The 24,473-nt window shown below is 47.6% G+C and overlaps 6 protein-coding genes and 1 non-coding gene across 7 annotated transcripts; 3 read left to right on the forward strand and 4 right to left on the reverse strand.

Annotated features, from left to right (window-relative positions):
* Positions 1-1,776: 1,776 nt before the first annotated feature.
* RhiXN_08266 (Retrotransposable element Tf2 protein) lies at positions 1,777-6,374 on the forward strand (the record flags this gene model as incomplete). The annotated part of the gene is made up of 2 exons (XM_043328082.1): positions 1,777-2,950; positions 3,016-6,374. 2 exons carry the CDS (start codon positions 1,777-1,779, stop codon positions 6,372-6,374), a joined length of 4,533 nt encoding a protein of 1,510 aa, XP_043183467.1.
* A 2,825-nt stretch (positions 6,375-9,199) lies between these two features.
* On the forward strand, positions 9,200-10,237 carry RhiXN_08267 (Transposable element Tcb2 transposase; the record flags this gene model as incomplete). Its single annotated transcript, XM_043328083.1, has 1 exon — positions 9,200-10,237. One exon carries the CDS (start codon positions 9,200-9,202, stop codon positions 10,235-10,237), a length of 1,038 nt encoding a protein of 345 aa, XP_043183468.1.
* Positions 10,238-11,940: 1,703 nt separating this feature from the next.
* Positions 11,941-14,866, forward strand: RhiXN_08268 (APH domain-containing protein; the record flags this gene model as incomplete). Its single annotated transcript, XM_043328084.1, has 4 exons — positions 11,941-13,522; positions 13,577-13,726; positions 13,784-14,319; positions 14,375-14,866. The coding sequence occupies 4 exons, from the start codon at positions 11,941-11,943 to the stop codon at positions 14,864-14,866; spliced, it is 2,760 nt and encodes a 919-aa protein (XP_043183469.1).
* A 1,260-nt stretch (positions 14,867-16,126) lies between these two features.
* On the reverse strand, positions 16,127-17,243 carry RhiXN_08269 (uncharacterized protein; the record flags this gene model as incomplete). The annotated part of the gene is made up of 4 exons (XM_043328085.1): positions 16,127-16,229; positions 16,284-16,569; positions 16,620-16,761; positions 16,812-17,243. The coding sequence occupies 4 exons, from the start codon at positions 17,241-17,243 to the stop codon at positions 16,127-16,129; spliced, it is 963 nt and encodes a 320-aa protein (XP_043183470.1).
* Positions 17,244-18,239: 996 nt separating this feature from the next.
* RhiXN_08270 (protein phosphatase 2C) lies at positions 18,240-19,678 on the reverse strand (the record flags this gene model as incomplete). Its single annotated transcript, XM_043328086.1, has 3 exons — positions 18,240-18,703; positions 18,756-18,920; positions 18,982-19,678. 3 exons carry the CDS (start codon positions 19,676-19,678, stop codon positions 18,240-18,242), a joined length of 1,326 nt encoding a protein of 441 aa, XP_043183471.1.
* An 871-nt stretch (positions 19,679-20,549) lies between these two features.
* On the reverse strand, positions 20,550-20,646 carry RhiXN_12420. The gene has a single exon. It is a non-coding gene; the product is annotated as a tRNA-Leu (tRNA).
* A 1,604-nt stretch (positions 20,647-22,250) lies between these two features.
* RhiXN_08271 (C4-dicarboxylate transporter/malic acid transporter) lies at positions 22,251-24,013 on the reverse strand (the record flags this gene model as incomplete). The annotated part of the gene is made up of 8 exons (XM_043328087.1): positions 22,251-22,496; positions 22,549-22,788; positions 22,841-23,129; positions 23,184-23,343; positions 23,397-23,442; positions 23,495-23,646; positions 23,700-23,745; positions 23,789-24,013. The coding sequence occupies 8 exons, from the start codon at positions 24,011-24,013 to the stop codon at positions 22,251-22,253; spliced, it is 1,404 nt and encodes a 467-aa protein (XP_043183472.1).
* Between the last annotated feature and the right edge of the window lie 460 nt (positions 24,014-24,473).

Here is a 24,473-nt window from a genome sequence, read left to right on the forward strand (position 1 = left end):
CAAGAGGTAATCAACCTGGGTGTTACCATGGTTGGTTGTCCTCCTTATATATTACAGAGGTAGACTAATTACAAAGACATAAGATCCAATACTGTATCAAATAAGAACCCTGCTCTGCAGTTGGCCTTTGTTATAACCTCCTAAACATAGACCATTAGAATCGCACAATTTTTCTATTATTTTTAGTTTTTTTTACGGACTCAATATCTTTTGTTTTTCAATCACGTGATCTTGGCGCTTATTATGCCAAGATGCCGCGCCAAGATGCCGTGCCAAGGGCGCTTAGGAGAAATCCATGCTTCTGCGCAGCCCGCAGCAGGCTTCTCTTTTCACATAGACGCTTCCTTATCTCATGCACAGACCATGTATATACTTTCCCCTTTGTCTATATAAACAGCAGGAAAATTGCTTGGAGACCCCAAGTCAATTTTACCTTGTCTCATACCCATTGAGGAGGACCTTCAGCCAGCTAAGTAGCTGGCCCCCCAGTAGCACAGAAGTTAACCCCCTTATTACGCTCACCACACCTCCCAGGCCTAAGGCCCCACCGTCGCCAGTAGCTAGTAGAAGTCCACCTTACGTGGCAGTAGTATAGCCTAGTCAGTTAGTTAGATAAGCTTTGTCAGTAGTAGTACGGCCGTAAGCGCCCACCCACTAGCAAGTACCCAACCTTACAGTCGGCGTACGACATTGTAAAATTGACTTTTTGTAGGCTTGTTTGACAAGGAGAGGATCCCCTGTACTAGCACAAGGGAAATCACGTGATCAGGGCCACCTTGCGGGGTAGAATAATCAAAAACCCCCCACCCTCACATAGTACCAAATTGCTATAAGGCAGAAGGACTCTAATCCCCCGCATACCACGTGTTTTGCCGGAACACAGTAGTTAGCGACCTTAGTCAGCTGAAACACCCGCTTGTAGAAAACCCGCTCATATCACAATCGCCAGATCTGTTGATTTGTTGTAGGGACTATCCAACGCTAGGTGCTTGACCCAAAGGTTTAGCGCCCACATACTACACAAAAACTGCCCATAAGTCCTGATATAGGCACCACTTCCCCCACGCCGTCTCCAATATTCCCTCCACACGCTCTGGCGCCCCACACCCATACTCCCGTCCCTCTGTTACAACCTCCTTACATATACCATCAGAATCGGACGAATTTTCTATTATTTTTAGTATTTTTTACGGACTTGATATCTCATGTTTTTCGATCACGTGATCTCGGCGCTTATTATGCCGAGATGCCGCGCCGAGATGCCGTGCCAAGGGCGCTTAGGAGAAATCCACGCTTCTACGCAGTCCGCAGCACGCTTCTTATCTCACACCTGTACTTCTTTTCTCACGTGCACAGACCATGTAAATAGTGCACCCTCTTCTATATATACAGCAGGAAAATCGCTTGGAGACACCAAGTTGATTTTACCTTGTCTCATATTCATTGAGGAGGATTAGTCAGCCAGCTAAGTAGCAGGCCCACAGTAGTACTCAGACGCTCACCACCCTTTTGACTCATCACACCTCCAGGCCTAAGGCCCACCCGCATTAAGTTAGTAGTAGAAGTCCGCCCTAAGTGGAAGTAGTATAGCCTTGTTAGTTAGATTACATACGTGTTGCTTGTAGTAGTACGGCCTTAAGCGCCCGCCTCCACCAGCGTGTACCCACATTACAGTGGTGTACAACACCCTCCAGCCGCTCCTCTAGACGCTCCATTCCAACCCACTCCTTACCGGCCTCTCGCAGCACATCTCCCGCTCCACAAGACTTGCCCCGGATGGAACCAGAGCCGTCCCTTACCACTCTCCTTGAGGCTATCACAGCCCTCACTGCCACCATTGGGTCCTTGCAGGACCAAATCAAATCACAAGGCAAGCAAATTACACAGCTTGCTGCCATATGCAAGGAAACCAACGACCTTGTTGGTGACAAGGACCAGGGCGGAGCCCAAGCCAAGCCTGGCCCATTGACTGGGCCTGTCACCCCTCCTACCCACTCAGGAGGGGAAACCCACACTCCAGGTACGGTTAGGCCTGGGCTCAAGGCCCCCTTCCGCCCTTCAAGAGGAACAGGTTTTGACTCTGAGGAAGAAGAAGAGCCAAGAAGAGCCCCCAAAAAGGAGCCTATGGGAACGCCTAAACGCTCCCTCAGTTCCCTCACCCCCTTTGACTCTGGGTCCTCAGTAAAACAACCCAAAATGGAATTACCAGACCCTTACAAGGGGGATACAAGGGGAAGAAAGGCCACTCAATGGCTCAATCAAATGCTACTCTGGGTGGCACTCCACAGGGATCTATTCAAGGAGGAAGAGCAAATGGTTGTATGGATACTTTACCATATGACAGATAAAGCCGCTGATTGGGCGTTACCCCTCATTGGGACAATCATCAAGGGTGAAGGCAACCCCCCTACCACCATCCCGGCTTTAACAGCCAAATTTAAGGAAGCCTTTGCCAACCCTGATGCCAAGCGGGCTGCTGCCAGGAAGATAGCTACCCTGGTCCAAACCTCCACCACCTCCGAGTACGTCACGGAGTTCTGCAACCTCATTGCGGAATTAGACTGGAACAAGGAGGCCTATATTGCACAATTCATGCAAGGCCTCCACTGGAAAGTCAAGGAACTGTTGTCCACCAAGGATAGCATTCCTGACAAACTTGAAGCCATCTTTGTGGCGGCAATTAAGATCAATAACATCCGCCGCAAAAATGAGGAAAACCGGCCAAAGAAGGCCCCTGCCAAGTCCCCAGCTACCGTGGCCACCAACTCCACCACTTCCACCCAACAGGTCCACCTATTGGAAGACCCCAACTATGTCACACCGGAGGAAAGGGACCGCCGTCGCGCATCAGGACTATGCGTCAAGTGCGGCCAAAAGGGGCACGGTATCAAACAATGCCCCAATGGCTGGAAAGCCACCATCAAGGAGGAGGCCAAGGTAGCAGAGGAGGGTTTGGGAAAAGATTAAAGTCAAGGACTACTGCCAAGCCCCCGACTCAAAAAATGGACAATCTAGATAGTTTTGAATTTGTATCTCTGGCTCTAGACTCAAATAAAAAACCTCTATTATTCACTGATCTACATGTCCAAAATTTCCCGGCAGAACCCCTCAAAACTCTCATAGACTCCGGAGCCACATTGAATTTCATTTCCCCCTTGATTGTGGAAAAATATAAAATACCAAAAACCCAACTCAAAAATCCACAAGTTGTGAGAATGTTAGATGGTACTATATCCCAAACTGGTCGTATTTGGCACCAGGTTCACCTCACAGTTTTGGCCAATGGCCATCCCCACTCCATTCCCTTTCTTGTTTGCCCCATAGGCAATACCCCGGCAATCCTTGGCATGACTTGGTTAACCACAGAAGCTCCCCTTATTGACTGGCAACAGGGACTAGTCACCTTCCCTGAACAAGCACAGATTGCCTCTGAGGAAGAAGCAGACCTAGATCCTTTGGCAGACCTCCCCCCTCAGTACCATGAATTTGCTAAAGTCTTTGGCAAGGAAGAGTTTAAGGTCCTCCCTCCACATAGGGAGTACAATATATCCATAGACCTTGTCCCGGATGCCAAACTATCCCCAGGACCCTTATATGGCATGACCAATGCGGAATCCAAGGCGCTCAAGCAGCACATCAACAAAGAATTAGCAACAGGCAAGATCCGCCCCAGCACTTCTTCCACCGGCGCCCCAGTCATGTTTGTTAAAAAGGCAGACGGATCTCTTAGGCTGGTTGTGGATTACCAAAAACTCAATGACGTAACCCACAAAAACGTATACCCACTCCCAAGACAGGACGACCTCATGGCAAAGCTGAGACATGCTAAAATATTCACAAAGCTCAATCTATGCTGGGGTTACAATAACGTCAGGATCAAAGAAGGAGACAAATGGAAGACGGCTTTTAGAACAAAGTACAGGTTATTTGAATACCTGGTGATGCCCTTTGGCCTTACCAATGCCCCAGCCACCTTTCAACACTTCATGAATGACCTGTTTAGGGACCTCATCAACGTCACTGTGGTTATTTACTTGGACAACATCCTGATCTTCTCAGAGGACCCCAAGGACCATCCAACCCATGTCAGGGAAGTCCTATCACGATTGATGAAGAATCAGTTATTCTGTAAACTTTCCAAGTGTCACTTCCATGTCACCACGGTAGATTACTTGGGTATTGTCATTTCCCCGGCAGGCTTTTCTATGGATCAGAAGAAGATTGAGGCGGTCACATCATGGCCAACCCCCAAAACAGTCAAGCAGGTCCAAGCCTTCCTAGGATTTGTCAACTACCTCCGCCAATTCATCCCCAATTTCAGTTCAGTAGCATGCCCTCTGCACAACCTTACCAGAAAGGAAACCCCCTGGTCATGGGGCAACCTAGAGGAAGCAGCATTTCAGGAATTGAAGATTCTTGTCACCAAGTTGCCAGTTCTCATCCATTCCAACCCAGGGCTCCCCTATTACCTTGAGACAGACGCCTCAGGGGTTGCCATGGGAGCCATTCTTAGTCAGCAGGGCCCAGATAACCAACTACACCCAATTGCGTATATGTCCAAATCGTTCTCAGGGGCAGAAGGAAACTACAACACTCACGACAAGGAACTCCTGGCCATCATCAAGGCACTGGAGGAATGGCGTATTTTCCTGGAAGCTACGGACAAGCCAATTCAGGTATTTACAGACCACCGCAACCTTGAGTACTGGATGCAGGCAAGGACATTCAATCAACGGCATGCTAGATGGCGTGTATTCCTGAGCAATTTCAATTTTGAAATACATTATTGCCCAGGGAAGCAATCAGGGAAGCTGGATGCCTTGTCCAGACGATTGGACTATGTTGACAACCCCCAAGAACCAGAAGTCATGCTACCGCCAGAGGTTTTTGCGAATACAGCGGAAGAGGAATTAGAAATTGTCACGGATATTTGCGCCAAACTCAAGGAAGATCCATCACTGGAACCAATTATCAAGTTCTGTACTGAGGATGCAGACAACGCGCCCCCTTCAATTAGGAAGGCCTATAGGGACTATGATTGGGAAGAAGATTTGCTATGGTACCGCGGGAAACTGGTGGTTCCGGACTCAGAACCCCTGAAAGAACGACTCTTGAGGGAATTCCACAACTCCCCACTGGCAGGACATCCAGGCCAACAAAGGACGCTTGAACTTATCAGCAGGAGCTATTGGTGGCCCGGAATGAAATCCTCTGCTAAAGAATGGGTCAAATGCTGTCCAGTTTGTCAAGCCAACCAACGCGCGCACGCCCCAACTATCTCCCTGAAACCCTTAGAAGTCCCCCCTTATCCTTTCCACACCATATCCTATGACTTCATCACAGGTTTCCCCAAATCCCAGGGACACGACGCCATACTGGTCATAATCAATTCCTTTTCAAAATTTGGTCATTTCATTCCCACCTCAAAAAAGGTCACATTGAAGGGTCTAGCGGACTTATTTGTCAACCACGTCTGGAAGTTACATGGGCTACCCATAAAAACCGTCTCTGATAGAGGTACCACGTTCACCGGGAAGTTCCTCAGGGCACTATACCAACAACTTGGAATTAAGCCCGCCTTCTCATTGGCCTATCACCTGGAATCAGATGGTCAAACGGAAAGGGTCAACCAGTTCATAGAGTTCTACCTCAGATTGTATGTGGCTGCAGATCACTCAGATTGGGCCACATGGTTGCTGCTGGCTGAATATGCATATAACAACGCCAAGCATTCTGCCACAGGGAAAACCCCTTTTGAACTGGTTTATGGAAGAAACCCGGTAATGAACCCATCCAACGTCCCAGCAAATGTCCCAGAAGCAGACCTTGTAGCAGACACCCTTGCACAGGAATGGAAGGAAGCAGAATCCGCTTTAAGGATGACAAAGGAAAGAATGGCAGGAGTAAAAGGCACGACCCCAGAATACACTGTTGGGGAAAAAGTATGGCTAGATGCAAAGAATGTGGAGATTCAATCCAACTCCAACAAATTAGACCCCAAGCGCCTAGGACCTTTTGAAGTCACCAAGAAGATCTCAAGCCACGCATACCGCCTAAAGCTCCCTGAATCACTGAAAATCCATGATGTTTTTTACGTAGGACTGCTTTCCAAAAGCCACAAATCACCAAACCAGCCATTCCCAGAACGCCCCCCTCCTGAAACAATAAGAGGAGAGGAAGAATACAAGGTGGAACAGATCATAGATTCCAAGAGGCAACAAGGAAAGTGGTTCTACCTAATCAAATGGAAAGGATACGGGCCAGAAGACAACTCTTGGGAACCAGAGGTACTACTGGAACACAGTCAGGAGGAAATCCGTTGCTTCAACAAGTCACGACTGAAAAAGGCTTGTGACTCCGCCAAGAGCCTTTAAGGGGGGGGCAATGTTATAACCTCCTAAACATAGACCATTAGAATCGCACGATTTTTCTATTATTTTTAGTTTTTTTTACGGACTCAATATCTTTTGTTTTTCAATCACGTGATCTTGGCGCTTATTATGCCGAGATGCCGCGCCAAGATGCCGTGCCAAGGGCGCTTAGGAGAAATCCATGCTTCTGCGCAGCCCGCAGCAGGCTTCTCTTTTCACATAGACGCTTCCTTATCTCATGCACAGACCATGTATATACTTTCCCCTTTGTCTATATAAACAGCAGGAAAATTGCTTGGAGACCCCAAGTCAATTTTACCTTGTCTCATACCCATTGAGGAGGACCTTCAGCCAGCTAAGTAGCCGGCCCCCCAGTAGCACAGAAGTTAACCCCCTTATTACGCTCACCACACCTCCCAGGCCTAAGGCCCCACCGTTGCCAGTAGCTAGTAGAAGTCCACCTTACGTGGCAGTAGTATGGCCTAGTCAGTTAGTTAGATAAGCTTTGTCAGTAGTAGTACGGCCGTAAGCGCCCACCCACTAGCAAGTACCCAACCTTACAGTTGGCGTACAACAGCCTTACTCATGCATACATGTCACTGACATGTCATAATGTTGTAGACACACTCAATACCAGGGAATTTATTCCCATTTTCTCAAATTTAAACAAAGGCAATTGGACTACTTTTTTAATCACATGACATTGACACTTATATATCAAACACTAAGCGCCAAGCCATGTCCCCATCCATGCTTATCTCACCACACGTAGCCACCTCCATCTGATGACGTCACTATGACACATCAAGTGACACATATGCATGAGTAAGGCCAACTGCAGAGCAGGGTTTGTATTGGTTATGGTTTTGCATATTGTACATTTGTAATTAGTTCATCCCTGTAATATATAAGGAGGCCAACCAACCATGGTTACACCCAGGTTGATTACCTCTTGTCATTCCCCTACCACTGTATGAGGCCTTACAGCCAGATCCCTAAGTAGATACAACACCTTAAGCGTCACCCTTACTGTACTTATGTAGCTTACCATTGCCCATACAGCCTTGGTCATTGTTAGTTAGTAGTTAGACATTGTAGGGTAGACACTGCTGCCTTAAGCAGTTTACACTTGTACTTCACACAGCCACAAGCGCCTGCACCCTTGACATCCTTACAGATGTCTAGGACACATAATGATGTCATCAGGTGGAGGTGGCTACATATGATGAGGGAAGCACAGTTTGGGGACATGGCTCAGCGCTTATTGTATGATACAAGCACCAAATTCACATGACTGAAAATGTAGTCCAATCTACTTTGTTTAAATTCAAGAAATTTGGAATAAATTCTGTGGTATTGATTGTGTCTACAACAGCATGCTTCTCATTTCATATGGATTCTTCCTTTCTCACATGCATTGACTATGTACATATGTTCTACTTGCCTATATATACAGCAGGAAAATCACTTGGAAAACCCCAAGTCAATTTTACCTTGTCTCATATCCATTGAGGAGGACACCCCCAGTCAGCTGAGTAGCTGGCCCCTTAGTAGTACAGATTGCTTACCCCACTTAACCTACCACACCTCCCAGGCCTAAGGCCCCCTTGCCAATGTAGAAAGTCCAGTAGTTGCTGCCATAAGCAGTTAAGTCAGTAGTTAGCCTAGTTTACAGTAGATTAGTCTGTTTTGCTTTGTACTAGATATGGCCCTAAGCACCTGCTTCACTAGTGTGTACCCACCTTACAGTGGTGTACAACATTGGGAAAGAAATTTGGAAGGTCTGTGTCAGGCACAATCAACTATGAGCATGCTTTATGAGGAGGTTTGTTGATGAAAACTACATTTTATGCGTTGATGGCATGGTCATGGGTGTCATATTGAATGAAGGCCAATTGCATAAGCGCATAGAATGATCACAGAGAATTATTTCAAGTAAGCTCTTGAACTCTGTAGTATTGCTGATTCCCTGTGCAATTAAGATTGAATTGGGTCTATTCAGCGCCATCACACTACATGAATTTCACTAAAATAAGTGCTACTACAGTCAACAACAATTCAATACCTACTATTTGTGACAAAAATGTGCTGTCTTTGTGTAAGCGGTAATTGCCAAGAGCAGATTTTGCAAAAGACAATCAGGACACACCTCCAGTTCCACCAAGCCTGCGTTCTCATACTGTATACAATTGAATAACTGGAGTTGGACACTGGTAAAGGGCAGTCCATTATCCCACTAAAAGAATACACCTATGGCCCAATACATTGGTGTCATCTGTTTAAATCAATGACTAGCTCCAATTGGTTTTAGTGTGGGGTGCTTTCAGTCTCAATAGGGGTGCACATGGAGCTGCGGTATATCTGTCAATTGCGGCCTCTGTCATCCGTGGCTCTATCAATTTGCATTTTCTCGTTGGATGAGAGGCGCCAGCAGAGTCTGAACTGAAGATCTTACTCAAGCAAGAAGCAAACCGGGTTCTTAGTAACAGATCAAGTAAAGCGGCAGTTAGTTGGATGCTTGGAATATATACATACACTTGCGCCCAAAAAGATTGAGCCACGTGAGCTCAAATCAATGACGCTCACGCGTCACCTGCACGATTGAGAATTTGTTTACAATGTAATAGTAAATTATGTAGATACAGTAGTATAGAACATATGTACAAAGTTTTAGATTGAAACTAAGTCTCCTCGTGGAGATACGCGTGAGCGAAATTTTTGGGCTGGCTCATTCTTTTTGATCACTTTATATAAGCTACTTGGTCCTCCCTCATTGAGTGCCATTTACCACCCCTTTTTACGCTTGAATACCTGCCAAAAGTGCGCAAATGGCTCAATACACTAGTCCCAAGACTAAGGCTCAGATAATTGCGCTGAAAAAGCTTGAATACTCAGATTGGGCTATTGTTCAGCTTTTGCAACCTCAGACCAAGGTCTCTCACGCAACTGTTGGTCGTATCTGGGCCAAGTATGGACTTACTGACCGCCCACTTGATCGACACAATCCCATTCCTGGGCGCCCACAAAAATTAACCCCCAGCAACGTCAGATTTGCCGCTTTGGCCCTAGCTTGGAGTAGAGTACCGACAGCAGCAAATATTAGACGGCAGTACTTCCCTGCCGTTGGGTCCTCTACCCTCCGCCGCTACCTCCGAGAGCTGGGTTTACGGCCGTACAAACGCTGCCAAGTACCCCTGCTCACTTATCGGCATAGAAAAGCCTGTTGCGCGTGGGCCCACAGTCAATTATTCTGGCCACAATCACGCTGGGACAACATTGTCTTCTCAGACGAAGTCCAAATTGAGTTATTTGGGGCCGACAGCGGCCAATATTACTGGAGGCGGCCTAGTGAGTCCCCATATAATCCCCAATACACCAAAAAGACAATATCTCATGGTGGCGGGGGTATCTTCATTTGGGGGTGCATTACCCAAGAGGGAGTTGGGCAATTGTACCTTATACGACGCAAGCTGAACGCCCCGGGATACATTGAAATCCTTGGGGACGCCTTCTTCAGAACCCTTGCCAACTATAAAATCACCCCGTTCAACATTACATTCCAGCACGACCAAGATCCAAAGCATACAGCCAGGCTGACACAACGTTGGCTTGCCAGTTGGGGCGTAAGCGTCCTCCCATGGCCGTCAAAAAGCCCGGATTTGAATATAATTGAGAACGTCTGGTGGCATCTGAAGGAGCGCGTGCGTACTCACCAACCTCCTGCTTTGAATAAGGAAGAATTATGGAAAATAGTGAGGGACAAATGGAAACAAATTTCCCCAAAATATATTGGCAATTTGTATGATTCATTACCACGTCAAGTACAAGCTGTGTATTTAGCTAAAGGTGGAAACACCAAATACTAAAATTTGTATCCAAATTATTCAGTTTTGCATGTCATTTTGGGTGCATGCATGCAGTTGCAGGTGCAATTTGAAAATGCTCAAAAAGAATGAGCCAGCCCAAAAATTTCGCTCACGCGTATCTCCACGAGGAGACTTAGTTTCGATCTAAAACTTTGTACATATGTTCTATACTACTGTATCTACATAATTTACTATTACATCGTAAACGAATTCTCAATCGTGCGGGTGACGCGTGAGCGTCATTGATTTGAGCTCACGTGGCTCAATCTTTTTGGGCGCAAGTGTATATAAGAGTTAAAACTGGTCCATAATGATGATATGAACTAGACCTCTATAGCTACAGCTATGCGCCGCAAACCTCATTGTTGTCTTGCATTTGGCCTTGTATCTAGTTTGGCCTGGATCTTGAAAGTTAGCAAAGATTGGATCAGCTAGGGTCTGTCTTACATGCTCGAATAGGATGTTTACCGAAGGTAGAGGGTACTGGTTATAGGTGGTCCACAGTAAGCTACAAAAAGTTTGACCAATGCGACTGCTAGTCATTCGGTGTCAGACTCATTGAGCCATATCAGCTGAGGTCCACATTTGAATTTCGGCTGGACCTTTGAGTGGCAATCACCAACTCAGCCAACGAATGACGAGCCGAACGGACCCACGAATGCATGTGCTAGAGCGACAGCTTCACGCCCGCATGCCAGATCCTTGGCCAGCATAGTTTTGCACGTGTTTTGAATCTGCCATGCTGGTCGACCAAAGCGGAGTTACGGAATATATGGGCGGCAAGGCGGCGGTAAAAGGTCCCAAAGCGGACAAGCAGATATGTGGTCTGGGTGTGAGAGAACGGATGATGGAGCGAACGCTCGTACTATATTTTCGCGCCTTTTCATTGATATCTGCCAAAGTCTGAGCCTCAAATGCCCATGTATGCAGGATTCATAATGGAGAAGTACATGCGCTATAGGTTATCCGTGAGTCAACAGGCTGTGTAAGGAGAAAGAATTTGAGCCGATTCAGGCCTAGACTAGCCCATATCAGCTCCACTGCTTTGCCGGCCTGCTGCATTCTCGTATATTCCACTCGGGTACTTTTTCGTCCTGTTTTCTGGTACTGGCATCCAATTTCTGGCTCCTATTGGTGGTACATATCTGGCGTTTCGGGCCGCATCATATGCTATATCAACGGACTTTGAACGTCTGTCATCTTCTCCTTCACTTGCAGCGCGGTAACTTAGAAACTCGTGCTCTACCTTATCAGAAATGGAAGAAATGATCCCAAAAACGTCCAAGACTTGTGGGGCTGACAATCTGAATTTGCGCTTTGCTACCGTTACGTATATGTCGGCGTTTACGACCGGAAGTTGCCAATTTCCACCACTAGCACTACCAACACCACGACACCGTTAACTTCCGTGCTGCATCTGAAGGCATTCATAGTAGGGAACACTCTTTCCTCAAAGAGAGCGAAAGGGCATCTGATCCTGAAAACGAAGCACAGTGCCGTTGTGTCGGCGGGAATCAGATTTATTGATACTGTTATTGGCTCCGCCCAGCATTTGGCGCGTCGTGAATCACCACGCGGCCATTGGAACAACGAGGACAAGTGCTTAGGAGGGGCAAAGGGGACCCTGGTCTGTCTAGTGGTATAAAGGGCGAGGAAACCGGTGAGAACGGGGTAAGCCTGTATACGGTTATTGATCTGACAAAATGTCTGCGACTAGTCATACTCCCTGCTCTTCTGATCCTCATATCGTCGAGCGCGGGACAGACTCTGAGTCGCATAATAACACTTCTCAGCCCACCCCAGCTCGTCGAAAGACACCCACACCTGGGAGCCACGTCGGCGCAGCAGATACCAACACCCCGTTTCGCTCTGGGTCAGCGCAGCGGACAAAGGAAAGCGCTGGCAACTCTCGATCAATCTCACAAGCCTCACGTAGTCACCATCCGGCCAGCAACAGCACGCCTGCGGGCGCACCTAATTCCACTCAGCCGAACATGGGCAAGTACCTTACGGACGAGATGCATGGCGGTATTTTTTGCGACCCAAGGTTTGTCGAGAATTTTCTAGCGCCTGACGAGAGGCACAAAGCGTTGGTGGAGCAGGCTACCAGCCCAAGACCTGGCAAGTTCAACAGCGTTTTGCCGAAGAAACCGTCAGGGGAGCGCCGGCTGTATGGACTCATCATGAATGTTCTTAACGAAATCAAGACGTCAGTTGACGACGTGCGGGGAAACCACGGACTTGGAACGTTAGGACCATTATTCCTCGACCATCACGATACCAGCTTTCAGAGCGAAGACCCCGAGATGTCACGCATCAAGCCGGACTTGGTCATGTTCGAAGATGCAACCAAGTCCTGGGAGACGCTCGCGATGCCGATCGAGGTTAAGTCGAAGCATACGTACCTCAAGGTTGGAATGAACCAGCTCGCACGATACGCCCGAGGAATATTTGCTCATCAGATCCATCGACGCTATGTATTCGGCTTGGTCATCTGTCGGTGGGCAGCGACGTTTGTACGGTTCGACCGAAGCGGGATACTGCACTCGAAGCCGATCGACATGCGAGCCGAGGCTGATAGGTTCGAACGAGCCTTCGCAGGACTGATGATGCTGGATCGGGACCAATTTGGATACGACACGGCATTCACTGTGCAGGTTACAGAGGAAGGGCAGAGAGAGTACTACCTGGACCTTCCAGCTGAGGCTGTTCCTGCTGCCCAGATAGGATCGGAGCCTGCGCCGGCTCCCGAGCTTGACACCACTAGCCACCCAGACGCAGATGCCAACGATGCTTCGTCGGAGAAGGCTCCCAAGGCTCGGCAGCTCCCGCCTCGACGGTTCAAGGTGATGCAGCGTCTATGTCATCGCAAATCGATCCGGGGCCGTGCGACCATCGTCCTTCGCATACGAGAGGTCCGAGAATGGAATCAGCAACAAGAGGGTGTGCGACGGGGCCCGGCGCGATCCGCGAAAAAGCCAGAGGAGCGCAAGTGGCAAGAGGTCCCTGGAGCGCGCGACTATATCCTGAAGATGATGTGGCGAGATCCAAAGAAAAGGCCGGAAGGGGAGGTGCTGAAGCTGCTGGGCAGAGCTTATGGACTAACAAGGTACCGGTGGCACAGCGATAGACTGAAGCAAGGTGGTGCTTGCCACGAGCCGTCCGCTACGACTTGCAAGGAGTGTCATGATATAACGCCTTCGCCACCGATGGAGCAAGCATCCAACCTGGAGAGCCTCGACGTACCGGTCCCAGAAGATGGAGGCAAGCAACCACCCAAGTACAGTAAGGTGATTTTTTGAATCTGCCACCACTCGAGCTTAGCTGCCTGTTGTACAGTCGAGGTCGATACAGATCATTACACGAAGCTGTTGACATACCGGATGTCTCGCATATATACCTGGATGCTGCTCGAATCGGTAGGTCGGCTGCTGTGGACGGCAAAAGACACGCGCGAACTACTTGAAGCCATGCTGGACGGCATCTTAGGTAGCCCGACTTTGGTTGCTAGTTTGTTGGTCGTGTACTCATGAAGTGTTTATCCAGGGTACTGGCATGCGGTGAACCAGGGAATACTGCACCGTGACATCAGTGACGGGAATGTACTTATAGATGATTCTGGAGATGGCGATCACCAGCGTGACTCGCAGCCAGACAACGCGACCACAGCGGAAGATGCCCAATGCGATACTCAAGCGGAGAGCAGTATAGCGAGTGACAGTCATCCCATGGCCAAGTCTCGCCAGGCGCTCCAGGTCACACTTGACAAGCTTGGACGCGAACGAGACATGCGCGGGTTCCTTGGCGACTACGATCTGTTCACGACCCACAGCAAGATGGGGCCCGAGTTCTTTGGCGAGTCGTTCAAGCGGGGATGGGACGATGAGTCTAACTCGGGAGCGGAAGATGACGGCGATGCGATCGAAGCAAAGCCTGATGCTAAGAGGCGCAAATTGAACAACGACCAACTGCCTTCGAAATCCAGCGGTGGCAACTCAAGGGAACCGGCTCGATCAGGTGTTGCAAGTGGATCGGCTACTGGTCTAGGAGTCAAGAGGTACAAGAGAATCGACTTCCGCACGGTAAGTGTGTGAGTATTCATCTGGACGTGCCTCTTCTCAACTGTTTGCTCGAAAGGGGACGCCTACTTTTATGTCAATTCGAGTACTCCGTGTTGAGATTGGAACACCTTACGTGCACCACTTCATGGACGACCTACAGTCGTTCTTCTGGCTGTTGTTATGGTGTGTCGTTGAACACAGGGATATTAACGATGGCAAGAACGGAACTGCTGTTCAGCCAACACGGAAGGCTGAAGAGTTACTGGCAAAACTGGACCGTGCGGATTCGGACTTTGGTGTACTCTGTGACTCAAAGGAAGCAATTCTAACTGGGTGCACAATGGGTGAATTTCGATACGCATTGGAAGCTTGTGGGAATAGTTGGGCCACCAACTCTATCATTATCAAGACTATCCTCCGATTGGGTAGTTACTTCTCTGACTCGCGTTATCTTCGAAACTTTTCCCAGTACCCACCCGAGAAGGTGTTTCCAGAAATTGTCGAGATCTACACAAAGGCCTTGCACGAGATGAGCTCTTCCGGCGCTGGCGTTGTTTCGCATAATTAGCATGTTTTGTATTTGATTTGTTTATTTCCATTGTACTTCCTTTTTGTCTTTTCACAGCATTCATAGTAACCATACTTTACCTACATCATTGATCATTAATCAGTCAAAGTTACCCAATTCATTTTCGTGTACCCACCATTTCTCTAGAGCAAAGAGCGCTATGCTGCTGCCAGAGTATTCAAGCTAAATCTGATATAAAACCCATTCTTTTTGGGACAAAGAGCCAGGCCGGGCCACAGTTTCTCCAGTGCCGGTTAGACCTTTCATCGCCAGATTCATGTAAACATATGTCACTGTCAGCGACCATTGACCTGCTCTGATTAGTCAATGGTTTACTTGTGCACTATAAACCAGGGAAACATATATGCTAGATCTCAATTTGTATAGAGGCAGCGGCGTAATGCTTAGTAAATCTTTATGACATTCGGCTCGTATGCTTCATTAGCAATATAAATTATCTATGCGTTTTCAGAACCTGTCGGGGACGCAGCTGATCTTCGATCGACGGCAGTCATCAATTTTAATCCTAATCGTGGTGCCTGCGCTTCATGCAGTTCGAAGCAAAGGACGAACGCATGTACGTTTCTCCTTCCAACCACACCGCACATCATGAGAACTTGAGGATAGACGCATTTTCGCTAGTTGTCCATGACACTATAATTCTGTGAATTCTGTGAGTTTGCTTGGAACCCCTGACATAGCCGCCGACTTGGCCATTAAGATATGTGCGCCTCAGTATGAACTGGGACATGGGTCTGTACCCAGTAGCGTAGGCATGAATGAGAAATCAGCTGTACGTTGGGATTATTGGAGATGTATGCGTATTCATTTGAGTGCTGCCAAGATCAGTCACGACCAAAGCTTAGTCTACCTAATGTCATTTAGGGTGCCATACATTATAGGATAGGATCAAATTTACCAAGATTCCGACCATCTATCGAGAGCGTATCTCAATAAGGGCAACTATTTCTAAAGTGAGCGTAGTCCTTAGTGACCGAGGACAAGTAAAGTCCGTCTTGTATCTCTATCTAGTATTTGGCATTTAAATACACGCATCTCACGGGTCTGGAGACGCCCCTCATCGAGTCATGCTCTTTAACGACACTCGGGTATATTACGCAGGGCCTGAGTACAGCGGCGATACTAGCAACGAATCTACAAAATAAATGTAATTACATGGTACTAAAGATAGGTAACGGAAAGCACACGTGAGATACTAAATTACAAATATACAACCTCGAATAGTCCCTTTCTGGGTGTTTAGTCAAGAGCTTCACACCAGTCACACCCGGCACCTGTACATAGAAACAAGGTTCCCAAGTTCGGATCAGAGGCAATTAAAGGGGTATGCTCATGAGGGGCACTAGTTAGAGGGTTAGAAATTATAAGAGAAGAGAAAAAACTGCCATGCACTCACTGTACTTCCTGAATGTGCTCCGCAAATGATAAAGCAGCGGATGAAATCGATATCTCTCTCTGACAGGTCATGCAGCCAAATGTATTGTTCGGACCAGTTTGTAGTGTTTGTGAATCGCAAAACGGACAAGGACACCCTGAATTCGACAGCGAGAAGATAAAGGCGGGGAGTATCTGGGCCAGGTCCGCCTCAGATAGTGATTGTGCCTCAGAGGATCGTGTGGATGAGACATAGGCTTCGTACTCGGCGGCGGGATCGTCGTATTCGATCTCAATATCGTCAGGAACTAACTCAAGAATTAGCGCAGCCAAGGCGATCCACCAACCAACAACGCACTTTCTTCTACTTCAGAAACCAAACCAAAAGCGGCTTCCATCTCGTCGACCTCTCCGATATCAGATCCTACCTCGAGCTCATACGAAACGCGATGGCGATGCAAAGCCCGTCGGTTAGTGGAGATCATGATACGCCTCAGTGTCTACACAAAAATAAGCAACATAGATATATAAATACACCACAGGTGCTCACCTCCTCGTCGATATCTTCGTCATCTTCGTCGTCCATGTCGATATCTCCGGCTTCACTGCTCGCTTCGCTCATCCCGAAGTTTGGCCTTGTCCCACGAGCTCGCGCCAAGGCCCGGGATCGGTCTTGTTCGACGCGTTGCATGCATCTAGCCTTGAGCCTTTCTCGAGCAAGTTGTTTTTGAGGACTCTCTTCTCCCGACTTTGCCCTTTTCATTATCCGATTTATGCCCAGGCTCGGACTGCTGCCTGGGAGTTGGCGTTTGTATGACACTCGTCTGGCAGGAGTTGCAAGTGGCGATGACGTATGGGGCGCGAAAGGAGATGATGGACCTGCATGTCGCGCTGTACTGGGAGTATTGAAAATCATGTTTGGCGTAGACAAGAAATTAGCTTGAAGATCTGTTCTCGCGGGTGGGATGGGTGTCGAAGACATAAACAACGGGATCGAACCACACGTGACATCGATCGACTCCAGTGGCTATGCATCTGTCGATTCCGTTTCACGACAACGTACCTCATGATAATAACATTCAATTCCTACTATATTGGGCCTGAAAGAATTCAGTGGTAAGTATACAGTGCTATATATAAGTGACGTGTTTGAATCGTTTATCAAAACAAATTGGCTCCATTGAGCACCGGGGGTGGGGTAAAATGCATATAACTACTAGTACATGTAGACACCCTTTTGCCACAGTAAGATTTTGTTTTTGATTTACCCTGCTTCCTCCAAATATCTTTCAGAACTAGCAAGTGAGCTCATGTCCTTAGCGCCTTGCTTCATCTTGTCCTCTGATCTTATTTTTTTGCCTTGATACTGATTATCATTTCATAAGAGTATGATCTGAGGACGGCTCGAGATAAAGCATTCAGCATCGTATACTGGGGTACTTTCGAACCGAGGGCCGGGAGGACTATTTATACCCATATCTCTGCATAAAGACTACCGCAGATAGCGCCCCAGGTGGTCCCTCATTATTCTCCAGGCATACATATGTCCCAGAGATACCAGATAGATCTTTACATGTTTCGTCTTCGGTCCGGATTTATCCTCCTTGATTCCACCATTCTCAAAATTTTTTGATTGTCCACCACAGCCCCTTCTTTATGCAGCCATTCTTCAGTTCGAATTATCTGTGATATCAGCTGTGGCCGCACCACTACCATCTCCTAAAATTGGACAGAACCATGTTGGACTTGGCATGATATTACCTTCGAAGCTCCGTTGGTCGCTCACCAGCCACAATATATTGGTGGTATATTGGTGTTATGCCGGAACAAGACTTCCGATTTAAGCACGAAAAGCAGTAGTTAAGCGAATGATCTTAAGTTGCAAATATCAGAAAACTCCCCGGGATGTATTGCAACAGCATTACAGTTACAAGACGAAAGTGCAAGTAAAGTTAATAATAATGATTCAAAATTGAACTTATAACACCACAACCTGGATGCTTGTATCATCGAGCCACTTGGAATCCGACTCCAACGTAAGGAAAGCGGATAAATGCGCATTATTCGAGCCACTGTACACCTCCCGTAGGACAGGAAGTGCCAGGTTATCAGGGCCATTGGTTGCCCAATCCTTAGAATCGAGACGGCTTCCGACGAGTTCGACCCATTTTTGAATCGATTCTTGTTCATTCTCTCCCCTTATATGGACGACGTGATCATCGACAACACCATCAGACATCAAAAGAACGAAGCGGGGAATACCTTCAGAATCGCCAGCAAGCTCGACATGAGCAATATCTGGGATCGCGCTCAAGTAAGGTGGGGTAACGTTGCGAGTAGTAAACGCTTCGACTGATGAGTGAACACGGAAACCAGGCTTGGCTCTTAAGAAAATATGACGAGTATAGGCGGCCGGAAGCTTGAAGGCAACATCTCCGAAAGCTGAGGACACAGTTTTACAAAGGATCCAAGTAAACGCGTAGGAGAAACTAACCTCGGGTAACTGCGATGGCTCCTAGGACACGGTTCCGCAAGGTGATCTCGGGCTCGTTGGGATGGGCATCCCGTACGGCCTGTAACTCGGACTCATTGCCTCCATTATGTTGTACTACCAGGTCACGAGCGAGCCAACTGCCATCGGGTCGTTTAATACCAAGCACTAAATGCATACCAAGTGGAATGAATATCTATCAGATGTGCATAGTCTATGAAACACATACCTGCCCGAGAGTCTCCAACTCCAGCTGCCCACAAGTTCTTACGACTGGGGTCGACTAGCGAGATGACCGCAGTCGTGCCGCGCATGGCCAAGATGATCTTTTCATAGTTCCCGCCCCCACAGGCATGGTCATTGACCATAGCTTCAAGCTGCTCATCTGGTATAGAGGCAAGAGCATCCGGATCTGGGAATAAGTCGCGAATCGGCTGAATGATTGAGTCGTCGAAAGATGCAAAAGCATCGACCAGCCGGGAAGAGATATCTTCCTTTGGCCGTACTCCAGAGAGGGCACGTTTGATGTACTCTGGGAAGTTGTTAATAGCATATTCGGCACACTCTTCGCCAGCATGGCCTTCAGGAATGGTTAATTGGCTGCTCTTGTGACCAAAGCCAAGAAACCTACCGTCAAAAACTCCTGCGAGCGACCATTTTTCTCCGTCTATTTCGCAAGTGCCTGCATAAACACGGTCTTGGGAGGCGTTCTCTTTTCCCTGAGCCGGCTGGAACCACACGCTATCGACCCGAAGGTCAGATGCACTGGAGGACTTTGGGTTTGCATGTCGCAGGAGCTCTTGCGTGAGCTCAGGTTCGGCCAACATTCGAAAATTCCAGGGGCTGCCATGGCCCTCGATGCTAAGATTTGTGAGCAAACGGCCGTCCGAAGCCTTGGTAACAGTAAAGGGAGCGAGATGCGACATGAGCGAGTTCGAGCAAGGCGGGAAGTCAGGAATGAGGCCGAGCCAGAGTGATCATAGGGCCAGTATATATATCTTTTATGCGCAAGAAGAGACTATGTGATGCTGGGCAAAGGGCCAGGCTGGACAGAATACAAAGATCAGGGTAGAGGGCTAGAGTAACCTAAGAGCTAGTGATGGGCCACCCGCTTGTGCGGCAGCTATTCCACATTTGGGTACATTCGTCCGACAAGCGCACGTCGGAATGCATTGGCGCCCCCTGTATTCCAACAGAACATCATTCGAGAACCACGAGCACGCATACGGCACCATCCAGATTGATAAGCCCCGGATTAAACTTTCGTAAATATCAGCTGTGCATAGCTTTGAGGCACGTATTGGTCAGGTAGTAAGAGTAGTGGCCGACGGTTCATAAATAGGAATTTTTATAAAGAGATTCCGTGAACCCTGTACCGATTACAAGAGTTACAAGAGCCTTTCGACCTATAGCATAATCAATTCATTAAAAAGAGGGACCTCGGCTGGACCCAAAAGAATACAGCGATGGGCCAAGCCACCGTGCGATCGGTAGTTGGCGATATAACGATTTAGGAACAAGAATCCTCCAATTTAAAGAGGTATGATTGGGAAAAGGCATTATTTTGGGCCCAATTCGACAGTTATAAGATAGTCAAGAAGCTAGTCTAGAGGACTTCGTATGTTGGGGTCAGCTGCTTGAGGTAATGTTAGTTTTGGGACAAATGATATGATCGACAGAAATATGACAACCAATCCGCACTGATACCTAAGCGAACCCCAATTCATGAAATCGCGAATTCAGTAACGCGCCGATATGACTAACCCAAGAAGACGCCAGTCTAAGGTCACAAAAAACTGACGACTGTGGGATTCGAACCCACGCCCCGAAAATCGAGACTAGGAGGTTTGTTATGACCTGAACCTAGCGCCTTGGACCGCTTGGCTAAATCGCCTTGCGCTGTAGCTCACAAATTCTATTTATATCTACTACTGCTGATGATACCTATAGCTCATCTTGTGCGACAGAAAGCGCAAACATTGATAATATGCCGTTCTTGAAATTATGGATGAATGATTAACTCCAGACACTATAATGATTTAAAGGGGGATCCCGTTCCGATGAGTAGCGGCTCTAAGCGAATTGGGCACTCTGAGAAATCGAATGGCGATCGACAGTCGAGCTCAAGGGCAAGGGATAGCGATATTAAGGTCAACAGATCGAGACTCGGGCTAAAAGACAACATTGTGACACATTTTGCCGCTACTAGAGCTTTGATCAAACGTATTCGCAGAGGTTCACAGGGAACTGCCAGACTCTCATCAGCCATTCGAAGACCAGGAGCCCGATCATGTCACTAGCACAATGATAATACTTCTGATATCCATTTTTCAACACTTAGTGATCGTGTATTTGTTGAATAGCCCATTGAAGAAATACTGACTCAATTGGTCAGAAGCGGCAAGGACTTAATCCGTCAACTCGAAGTTTGTCAAGTTGGCCAGAACCCGGTGTCGGATAGTGGCTTTGGCGATATCTACTATGACATGTTGGCAAATGGAGAACAAATTGGCCTCAAATCTTTGAGAATCTAATTTGGTCTTAGTGAAGATGAAAAACGGCATTTGAGGGCGAGCAAATTCAACCAAGCTTGACTCCGAACGATAGTAGATGTTCATTCATTGGAGATGGTAAACTGACCATTATCCTTCCGTACCCACATTTGGATTCATATGATTTCCGCAGACAATCTTGATATAATGCATTGCATTAGATGCTAAAATAATGAACTGATATTATGTTTATAGGGCATTATATCTAGGGGAGTACTGTATGACGGAGTCAAAAACGCTGCAGTAATCTTCAAGGCATCTCAAGGGGCATATGCCCCATGCGACTCGAGGCTGACATACCCTGGTCCTTGCTGGTAAAGTGCTGGGGTTTCGACCAATCTAAGTGTCAAATTATTGCTTTGAGTAGGTGAGTTCCAGCACCAATTGTTTCAAACTGTTGCCTGATTTCAGCCGTAACTACAGCTACGAGATATACGGGATAAGCGCCTTTGGAAAAGTACCGCTAGCACAGCTTGCGTTTGACACTTCACACAATGTCACATTATGCTCCCGTTGTATTAACATGCTTTTTTTCCCCTTGGGCACAATTCAATCGTTAGCACCACTTCCCATTTTCCTCCCTAGAAAAGCCTTGTCTCTAAAAATACCATAATGGCCGGCGAGGTAAATTTAGAGATGATTCCGGTCTGCCAAATTCAAGCCGGCAGGCTCACTAGTTATGTATCGATAAGATGGCACGAACTTAATTAAATATCTTGCGGTGAAACGACCCAAGCTCGAAATACTAACATATGTATTTTCAGTATCATCACCACATAAACGTGAGGACTATGGGATAGCAAAGTTCAACAAAGGCCATAGAGTAAAGCCAATAGAAATCAACTAGAGTATGTTGTGATCCTTATATGAAACGATTTATCGTATGGAAATTACCTAATAGTACACATACAAGATATAAGTCTATTAAATAGTCATACAACGCCGGCTAACACACGGTATCCGTGGAAGAAGCTGGGTCCGCAAGCACATTACCATCCTGAGTGGGAGCAATCTGAGGCTCAAATGAACTGTTGAGTAGTCCCTCTGTATCCTTTACCAAATCACGAACGGTCAAAAAAGCAAGAGTCGTCCAAAGCATAAAAACGAAAAGGCAAAGCACGGAAGCGACGATGCGGAAGAAAGCTGAATCGAGAACTTGGGACAGATATATCGTGAGCATACTATAGACACCCTATATGCGCACTTGTCAGTTGCGGAACCGAATGGACAAGCCAAAAACATACCAGTGGGAAGACCATTCCCCAGAACCCCGCGGCGAATTTCGGCCGATTGGCTCGCCATGTTTCGTATATTGACACGATGGATAGCACAACCCACCAAATGCCAAGTGTCCAGAGAAAGTACCCGGCTACGAAGCCTATGAGTGCCGGTGGTTGTGGAGCGCGCAGGTAAAGGTTCTTAGCGGCGCCTTCCTCAGCCAACTTTGCGCCGACCTTTCCAAGAATAATAAAAGCGGCTCCTCCCTTTAAATCCCAAGTTAGAAACGGACATTTTCTGAAATTATGACAAACTTACTTGACCACATGGCCCGACTGGCACGAATTTCGTGGCAATAATAGTACCGGGGGGTAGACCGATCGTTATTAGCCGTAGGATGTACAAGGGCATAAGCATTAGTGCCATTCCGAGCCCAAGGACTAGCGAAGAGGCGGATACAAACACCCCAATAAGGGCGTGAGTTGATGAATAGGGAACAAGAGCTTCGGCCAAGAGTGCTCCTGTCGTGGAAGGAACAATAAGTGTGATGGTCGGAAGAATCCAGACAGCGTTAAGTGTTGGGATGCTATGTTCGTGACGAGAAATCCTATACCAGAAAGCGATTGGCTATAGTGGGATAGTAAAGGCTGACAAAACCCACATTGTGTAAAGAATAAGGAAATATACGGGGACGGAAACAACCATATCGAACCACCATAGCCCCCAAAGCACATAGACAAAGGTTCGAGACTCCGGAAAATAGTCGTCTCGAACATTCAGCAGAGCATTGATAATGGTAGCAAACCCCATTGGTAAGCATCCTACAGAAACAGGTGAGCAGACTCAGACGATGTTAAAAAAGGAAATTACGTACCAACATACAAGCTCTGGAGGGGATGCATGAACATCATTTTGAAAACCTAGGACAAGCTGTCAATATATGCGCCACCCCCACTAGCTGTCACAAATTACCTCTGGATGCCTAACATATCGAACAATGGCGAAACCCAAAAACACGAAAAGCAGAATTACGTTCAAGAGAAGAAACGCAGCCCCAAACGCGTGTAATACAGGCTCGTGCCCATACGGAAAACTGTGAAGGAGGGCAGACACAGCGCCCGTCCCTGGTGTGTACCAGTTAGCCACCGACGGACTCGCAGGAGGAGTGCAGACATACCCATGACCACGGTAAACCACGATGGAGCGAAGTCTCTAAACGCCCCCTAAATGAGGAACCAAGCTCCACCAGCGAAACCCCCAACTCACCTGATCCGGTCGCTGACGAGCTGACGGGCCACCGAACGCTGACCACGGCGCTTGGTCATCTGCGTCTCTAGATCTGCGTTCCCCACCGTCATCGACATCAACGAAGCTTTGGTGGTAAGCTAAAAGACCCCCACTCGGGTTTATATCCTCCGCAAGGGGATTTACAATGAAAATCGGTGCGGGGTAAGAATACCTACCCCCAGGGCCGAAGAGGGATGCCGTCATTCCAATTCGGTATGAGCACATGATGGCCTGGGTGGACAATATCCGCACAGGAAATATAGGATGTATAGTAACATTTTCCATCAACTGATTGAAAAGCATGTCAATCCATAGCGCGGTCCACGACGAGGTTTATGCTCACGTATGCGAAATCCGAGCAAGTGACGCCTGAAACTGGCTTGGATTCGAAGTACTTGAAACGGGTGCTCTGGGGGGTTAGGAGACCCGGAAATCTGACGGGGAGGGAAACAGGAATGGGCCCGAAGAAAATTTAAACGGGCGTGTACCTGTGCACCATTAGGCCAACTAGAGTGACTCCTTGAAGAGTTTGTTGCAGATGCCTTAACACTGAGAAATCCTTGGATATCCAAAAATGGATTGACATGCCAAGCCTATTGTATGTCCCCGAGAGCATAGGAGTGTACCGGCTATAACTCGGCTATCGGTATCATGATCCTAGAGA

Source organism: Rhizoctonia solani, chromosome 10, assembly GCF_016906535.1.
Source record: "Rhizoctonia solani chromosome 10, complete sequence".
Classification (NCBI taxonomy): Eukaryota; Fungi; Basidiomycota; class Agaricomycetes; order Cantharellales; family Ceratobasidiaceae; genus Rhizoctonia; species Rhizoctonia solani.